The sequence below is a fragment of the Priapulus caudatus genome, unplaced genomic scaffold (assembly GCF_000485595.1).
Source record: "Priapulus caudatus unplaced genomic scaffold, Priapulus_caudatus-5.0.1 Scaffold2633, whole genome shotgun sequence".
Classification (NCBI taxonomy): Eukaryota; Metazoa; Priapulida; class Priapulimorpha; order Priapulimorphida; family Priapulidae; genus Priapulus; species Priapulus caudatus.
Genome location: NW_014579694.1, coordinates 1 through 9,190, shown reverse-complemented (window position 1 = coordinate 9,190; position 9,190 = coordinate 1). Strand labels below are relative to the sequence as shown.

At 45.9% G+C, this 9,190-nt stretch overlaps 1 protein-coding gene across 1 annotated transcript in view; it reads left to right on the top strand.

Moving 5' to 3' along the window:
- The window catches only part of LOC106818902 (thrombospondin type-1 domain-containing protein 4-like), a gene marked incomplete at its 3' end in the record, with an annotated part of 49,895 nt that extends 40,932 nt beyond the window's left edge, over positions 1 to 8,963 (top strand). Inside the window, exon 8 of the mRNA XM_014823571.1 lies at positions 8,831 to 8,963. Coding sequence (XP_014679057.1) covers positions 8,831 to 8,963 — 133 coding nt within the window. The remainder of the gene's footprint in view (positions 1 to 8,830) is intronic.
- Between the last annotated feature and the right edge of the window lie 227 nt (positions 8,964 to 9,190).

Here is a 9,190-nt window from a genome sequence, read left to right as displayed (position 1 = left end):
GAAAGGTCTGGGAGGTTGTTCGTTGGGGTTCTGACATACTTCTCAGGTGTTATTTACGCGACCTTTCGTAGCTGCAGGCCATTAGATAATGTAAATCTTAAAGCTTTTATATTTTGCTCGAGAGCTACTTCGTTGACGGAATGACCTTTTCTGTGAACTATTTTCTCGGCATTGTAACGGTTCAGTTGTAATTCCCCGCTATATAGACACGCGCGATCGTGAGTATCGTATTATTAATATATCTATAATATAATATATAAAATATATATATTATATATGTGATAGCCACTAAACAGGAGTTTTCTATTATACATTTGGTACGCGCAAGTATTTTGTACGATTTCCTAAAAAATTAATCGTGGAAGAGTAACGGGTAAAATGCTGCGAGAGGATGGGATTCGACCCACGCGGGCAGAGCCCAATGGCTATTAGCAGTCCATTCCCTGTACATCGGCACCTTCGCTCGGAATTGAGGGTCAACGTGGTTGAGGTTTCAAATCCTGTTTATGGAGTGGAGTCATAGATTTATATACACTATACACTTATTACACTTAGGTACTATATGTAGATATATATGTGTTATAATTATAACGATATCTACGGGTGGAAGGCAATCTCCTGGGAGTTGGCTCCTGTCCGTGTGGGCGCCAGTTACTGGCTAGCATTTGCTCCCGGTTGATTTTACGCCTTGAAACAGCTTGGGGAGCGTCAAACCGGACGCGTTGTGGGGGACTCGCCTCAGAACAGAGTATGGGCTGTGCCTCCGGGCCTTTGAAAACCTTGATCCTGTCGCAAATACCGCTTTTGCGCCCTTAATATCACCTGTCCCAATATTACTGCACTTAAAAGTGATACCCTGTTGATATTGGCACATTTCGGTTATGCCGTCCTCCTCTGCTCCTTAGGCAGAGTATGGGCCATATCGCGCCTGCGCTCAATATTGGACTAATATTGTTTTACTTTATATGGGCAGATATTGGACAGATATGCTTATTGGTCCAATCATAGAATGTAGTACCGCATAACTATCTATCTATTTCCTTACTATTTTCACTGGCGTCACACTACTTCGCCTTCCGGGCTGATATTGACCATTTGTTTTTTTGCTTCACATATTCGGCTCCGATATCGTCTTCGATGGGTTGTTGTATCCTACGACTACCTGTGTCCGCATATATGCTCGGAAAATATACCCTGTACCAGCGGCACGTCCCCCTTCCCCTCTCTCCCTCGAAGAGTGCCCCTCCCCCGGCGGGGACGGGACCGCTGGTATGATGGTATTGCACGTGTCATGTCAAATTGGGTCGAAATTGTAAGATAGATTAGGTCATACAGGTTTACGGGTCATCATGTTGTTGAAGGGATCTACAAATCCCAGGAGGCCCTATTTTAATTTACCTCGGAACTTGGAAGGATCTAAATTGAAGAACTTTTAAAACTTTGAATTTCTGATCGAGATGGTCCTCAGCAATTATTGAAGGGTGCACTAACTGTTTCTAGCTTATATTATGGTTAATATTAGATAGTAGAGTTATAAATTTAAAAGTAAGATCGATACGTTAATTAAGTAGTATTTAATCGATTTAATCGTGGGCTACTGTAGGGTACTATAATCATGCTTGGCCACGCAAACCCTCACGGGTGGTCAGCAATGTTTATTTAGTAGTTTTTGTCGCGTAGCTTATAGTATTCCGGTGACTATGCTTATTGGGTTCGCGAGGACAAGACACCTCTCTGTGTGCTCGGCAGTGTGTTATTTCACGCGTTCTGTCGAACGCAGTTGACGCTGTGGGAGATTGGGGTTCAGGAGGAGCAGATGTCATTGCCTTCACCGTCGAGGCAGCAGCAACAACTAAGTCTCTGAAATCGAAGCACTGTCGAGGGAGGGCGACGCGCACCGCGCGGCGTCGGTGCCTGCTGGCAGCGTGCTGATCAGAGTGGTACACGTCGTGTGGTCAGGAGGTACGCTGCCGTGCTGTGTGTGTGCATGTGTGTTGTGTGTGTTGTGGTGCGTGCGTGGCTCGCCCCAACCTCACCGCGTGCGTGCGGTGTGTGCTCGTGGTGCACCGGCCGTTGTGTGATGTGTGTGTGTGTGTTGTGCGTTGTGTGTGTGCGTGTGTGGGTGGTGTGTGCTTCGCTCGCTCGCGTGTGTAGTGCTGCGTGCCGTGTGTGTGTGTGTGTGTGTCGTGTGGTGTGTGTGTGTTGTGTTGTGTGTGTGTGTGTGTGTGTGCGCGTCGGTCGTGTGTGTCGTGTGCGTAGCCGTAGCTGCGTTCGCTCGCCCGCGCGTGCGTGTGTGTGTGCGTGCGTGTGTGTGTGCGCTGTGTGTGGGCGTGCGCCGCGCGTGTGGTGTATGTATGGTGTACGTGCGCGTGCATGCGTTGCATGCGTGTGTGGCGCACCCATGTGTGTTTGATTGTTGCGCGCGTGCCATGTGCAATTTTTTTTCTTCAATATTAAACAGTCTAATGATTTTCTATCATGCCAGGGCGCATCTCTTCGGCTGGGCTATAGTTTAATAATGACGTTCTTCCACTTACCGTTCCTTACGCTACGCGTTAACTTTGCGCGTCCTACCTCTCTGCCAGGTGGTATAATTTAGCTGCTATTTTGCCTCTTAACTTGTCTGTACAGTGTTCGGAGGGCGTGTGGCTTGGGCGATGAGAACGAATGCGGAAGGCACGTGTCTATGAAGCACAGACAGGAGTTCACTTGAGTGTGGAGCCAGCATAGACCGCGGCCTTGCGTGCGAGCTGCAGTGATGCGGGACTGCACACCCGGACCGTCACACATAGAGGTAACATCCACACACACACCACACACACACACCGCTACAAACACACAGTCACACACCACAACACCACCACACACACGCCACACACACACCACACACACACACACACCCCACACATAGAGGAACACAACCTACACCCGTACACATGGAGGTTTAACTACACACACCACACACACACCCACACACACACACGACACACACACCCCACACACACACACACACCACCGTCCACATAGAGGTAACCACACACACACCGTTCACACATGACCGGTACACCACCACACGCCGTCAACATTGAGGTAACACAATCACACAACACACCACACACGATCACCACACACCAACACACACACCACACACACACACACCACCACCACCACACACCACACACACCGTCACACTAGAGGCGTACCACACACACACCCGTCACACATAGAGGTAACACCACACCACACAACACACACACACCACACACACCACACACGTCACACATTAGAGTAACCCACAACACCCGTTCAACTGAGGTCACACACACACACACCCGTTCAACATAGAGAGGTCCAACACCACACACACCACACCACAACACCCACACACACCAGCAACATAGCAGGTAACACCACACACACCGTCACCCTAGAGGTAACCACACACACACACACACACACACACCACAACAACACAACACACACACACACACAACACACCAACACATTACTAACACACACACAACACAAACGTCACCACACACCACACACCCACACACACCTTCAAACATAGAGGTAACCACACCACACACCACACACACACCCACCACACACCACCACACACACCCGTCAACATAGAGGTACACACACACACACACACCACCACACACACACACACACACACACACTCACACACACACCACCCGTCACCCATAGAGGGTAAACCACACACCACACACACACACACGCACACACACCACCACACACACCACACACCACACACCCGTCAGCACATAGAGGTACCACACACACCACACCCGTCCAACAATAGAGGGAATACATCACACACACACGTCACATAGCGGTAACCACAACACACCCGTCCCTAGGTAATACACACACCACGTACAGATAGACGGTAACACACCAACCACACCCAACACAACACAAACACACCACACACCACAACACCCGTCACACATAGAGTAACACACACCACCCACACACCCACACCCTGTCACCCAATAGAGTAAACACACACAACACACCGCTTCACACACACACACACACACCACACACCCGTCACACATAGGACGGTAACACCCACCCCACCACTCCCACCGTCACACCATAGAGGTAGGTACACAACACACACACACAACACACCCGTCACACATAGAGGTCAACACCACCACACCACACAGCACAACCACACACCACACCCACACGACCGTCACAATAGCTGGTCACCACACGGTCTTCCACACCCCGTCACCGTCACAATTTTAATCACTCACTCTACATAAACCTTTATCACGATTGATCTTGAACCGCGTATCGTTGATCCCATACCTGTCTACTAATTAATAATAATCGCTTCTTTAACTAACTACTCGTAATTTTTATCATTTAATCGTTATTTATTATTATGAAAAGTTCGTTATCCCTCCTCCTCTTAATGATTCAACAACGACAACGCATCATCCCTAATATCTTCCCTTACTGCGAATTCGCTGCGCCGATGAAAATAAGCTTTGCTTGGTTAGAAAGGGTCCTATACGGTGTATAACTCGTAAAACGTCTAAGACGTGATTGCTTTCGTGCTGAGAAAAGCATCTAAGCGAACGCTAAACACTGGTGTCTGTGCGCCTCCCGCTCTTACCAGATGCACGGTGCGGAGTCGACTGTAGGTACTCTAGGCAAGGTGACCTCCGTCCGTCCGGCTGAGGCTGTGTCGGTGACGCTACTACAGCGCCCGCCTGCTGTAAACATGTAGCGAACCCGATCCACCACTGACGTCAATCACTTGGACGTATCCGCCACGTGCGGATCCACTGTGACGGATCACGCTCGTCTCTTTTCCACACTTCTACAGTTTTGTTCTACTTTTGGTGAGCTCCGCCCGACGCTGGGTGGTCGGCTGTTAAACTTCGTGTCTTCGCACCTCCGGCCATCAACTGCGCGCTGGCCCTTTTAAACTCATCATGGATTGGCTGCGAGCTTATATGACCTATACGATGCGAGCTTGCGTACTATGATCTACCGGTCCTGCCCAGCAGCCGCACGAACCTGAAGGTACGTGTTCCGCCGGGACAAAAGATATCGGGGTTAAGGAAGTTTAGGTAAGGTTTAAGGTTCCTGGTTGCTCGGTCAATGGAGTGCACTATACAGCGGGTGCTTCTGGTTGTTCCGGTACTTACACGCGGTGGACTACACACGATTTGGATCACGGCACAGCGGTCTCTGCTCGCTATATTCCCCAGGTATTTGAGGCCGATTAGGGTGGCCCGCCCAACTCGCTAGACGGGGCTTGAGTTGGTTTGTCACTGTGCGTTTCGAAGACGCTGCGAGGCTTTCGATAAAATATTAATAAACTAATCACGGTCTCCATCAGTCCGTTCTGACACCGTGCGACACGGTTCATCACGATTTGTCGCTCAAGCTTTTCACTGGTTTTATAGATCATAATAATGGAAAGTAAACTAGTAAACAATTTACTATCGTTACACAGATTGAGTTGGCACATCTCTTGCCGGCCTGGGAAGGCGAACAGCTACGCTAAACATTTTTTTATTTTAGCTGTTAAGACCTCACTCGTATATAAGCGTAAGTATACTTAGTCGTTGCTTAGTATAAATTCTGGCAATTCACCCAGATTGCTTTCTATTTCATGACTATTGTCTGTTTTGGAATTTTTTTCCTCCGCTGCGCGGCCGCCAATACTCCTCGGATCATGCATGTAAATCCCAGAAACAGCTTCATGACTTTGCACGCGTGCATGATTGTTGTGCTGACTATAACGTGAAGAACTTTATGATTGGTCGCAACATTCACGCTTAGTGGGCGTCCGCTGCAAGTCCATCGATGTCTCGATAAAAAAAAAGTATTCGCCGCTACATATCCGACCAGCCGAACAAACAGCTTTGTTTCTCTTAAGCTAAACCTCACCCGTTCATGAGCTCATGAGCGACTGGATAACTGAACTGCGCACCGTGCCTGGATGAGCCAGCGTGCTAAAACTGTATGACGAGGATGAGTTGCGAGTAAACAGAACTGAATGGACGAATTAAGTCACTAAACGTTATCCCATTCACACGTACTGCGCGCGGGTATCTACAACGGTGTTAGGTTGTAGTCAAAGAGGCTTATAACGATTAGCTGCATAGATGACGTGGAAAGATTAGGACTAGCATTCATTATACAGTCTTTGGCCTGTAGTCGTTGCGTCGCCACTTGCTTGCATGCGCATTTTTACAGACCAGTGATAGAAGAACGGGGACCCGCGATTCGAAGTAAAATAGACAAACCGCCAAATGGGTTGTAAAACTATATTTATTGTTCTTTTTATGTAACATTTTGTACTTAGCCCACCCGTAAAAAATCGTATTGCTTCGCGGAATCGTTGTTTTGACCACAAGGCAGTGCCGTCTTGTTGGGGTAGATATTGTCGTTACGAGGATATAGTTTGTTGTGTTTTTGGTCGTTGATATTTTCCTGGCGGTTATATTGCCTCCTTGTCCAAATGATAATGTGCACTTGGCGGATTTGTACGCATATATTGTCTAGGTGAGTGTTCTGGATCAAATTTCTATGACATCTAGATGACATCTGGATGGGACGATTGCGATTATACATCGGATAATTTGATTCTGGGAATATCGTTATATTAATGCTATTGTTTTGGCGGGATGTTGTACGAGTATTATCCGGGTGCTTGGCTCGTGTTGAATTGTTCTGCGCTGATAGTCGCATATGATGACGGCTCAACTGCGATTCTTTAAAAGTACCGTGTAAACGAGAACTGCTTTGTGGTGTTATGGCTTTAGTGTTTTTGACAGTTATTGGTTAAAACATTACGGACCTGTCATATTGTGGCAAAACTTAATGCCTACGTGCTGTGTGCAGCATAGAGATGCATTATGAGATGAGACTGATTCGTTAAACAGAATGATGTCTGGCCGTAACTTGTTCTGTAGATAATTATTTGAACCGTTGGCGTGTTAATACTGTTCTCTCTCCCCCGCCGGTCTTTTGGGAACGCTTTACTACGCTAATGAAACAGGTCACTCACTTTTTTATCCTGTTCTTATACTTCCTCCTTCTGTATTTGAAGAGGGGATGGCTAAATGTATGTGCATGGTATACTTTATGTACCTACCTATTTGCATTGATAGCAAATTTTGAATGTCGGCATGAATGAACCCGCAGGTTTGATGTCCCCCAACGATCGCTGAGAAGGCGAATTTATTAACTTACCAGTACCGATACCACTTAAAGTACACATTAGCTATAAACCATACTACCGGGGCCAGATGACGATAATAATCAAATGAATCAATTTATTGTTGATAAACCTCTAATACTTATATATATATATATATTATATATTTATTATACTATATATTTTACTTCTATATATATTATATCTATATATTATATAATATAAGTGGCACGCCATTGGTTAGTGTTTTTGTTAGCACTAGTAAGGCCAAAACGTAGATGAGGGGTGGATTAAAAAATACTACAAAGCTCAAGAAGATATAAGGAAGAAAGCGACATAGGAAAGACAAAGACACTTGCTAGCTACTTATAAGTAGCCGTTATATAATAATATATATATATATATATATATATATTGTTTTTGTTCAACATAAAATGTGGAATCAACAAAACGCTTGTTTTAAGAAATGGAATAGAAATGTGTATTAAAAATACCACTATTATATATATATATATATATAATACCGATAAATATTATATGGCGCGTTATTAATATTAATCCGGAACAAGTATGTAAATGTTAATTACTATCACGAATTCTAATACATCGCAATGCAGCGCTTACTGAGTTCGGTTGGTCGCATTCTTGCTGGAATACGTGCACTCTGCACAATGCTTATTAATGTGTGTGTGTGTGTGCGTGCGTGCGTGCGTGCGTGTGCGTGCGTGCGTGCGTGCGTGCGTGCGTGTGTGTGTTTTCGTGCGTTCGTGCGTGCGTGCATGCTTGCGTGCGTGTGCTTGCGTGTGTTTGTATGTGTCTGTATGACTGTCTGTATCTGTGTGTCTCTCTCTGTGTGTGTTTGTTTGTTTGTCTGTGTGTGTTTGTTTGTTTGTTTGTTTGTTTGTTTGCGTCTGTCGTTTATCGATGACCGTTAATAACGCATCGTGTTCGATAATGTAAATATGCTGGAAATGTGAAATATACACCTGCTGTGAGAATAATAACAACGACTTTGGGTTTGTTTGTTTTCCCTACGCATCACGATTATTTAGTATTAACTTGGCATTGATGTGTGCTGATACTCGCTACGCATGCGCAGTGGTCGTAGCTGGATTCGTATGAAATACAAACACCAACGTTTATCATTGTATTTGACAGTAATCCTCAATGTGTATGTCAAATATGCGCATATACCATTACCTTCATTACTTAGCAGTGGAAAAGTTTGTGCGTGCAATAAAATATAATATATTATAATATAATAAAATATAATGATCGCGGCGGTAACCCCGCCACTAAGATTCCAGGCAGGACAAATACAGATGCGCAGTCTTCCGTCTCAGGACTATGTTTATCTGAGCATCCTCTCTCGCTGCCCTAGTTTACGCCCGTGGGGAAATGATCGATAATCTGTATTTTAATTGAATAATTTCTACAAAACATCACAGAACTAATGTTCGCGCATGTGTGTGTGTGTGTACATGTGTCGCAATAATAGTACAGTAGATTAACGCTAGATGTCTGTCCGTCTTTTTGCCAGAATTTTTTCGCGTCCACGATCCACGATACAGCTACTATGCGTGTGTATAACATATGATATTTAACACGAAGCATCCGCACCACGACTACACGTCATCGGTGAAGAGCAGCCCCGCTCTGCCGTTGGGAAGGCACAGGCCCGTGTTGGGACTCCTAAAGCTATCGCTTGGCACGGAGTCCAGAGAGCTGGAGAACGCGCGCGCTCGTGAGAGACAGAGGGGAAGGAAGGAAGGGAGACAGGGGAAGCGAGATAATATAAGTAATACAATATAATATAAGATATATAAAGTAAGGAAGAGAGAAAGAGAGAGCGCTCGCACTAGAGAGAGAGAGAGAGAGAGATAGAGCGTGCGCGCTATAGAGAGAGAGAGAGAGAGAGCGCGCGTAGAGAGAGAGAGAGAGAGAGAGAGAGAGAGAGAGAGAGAGAGAGAG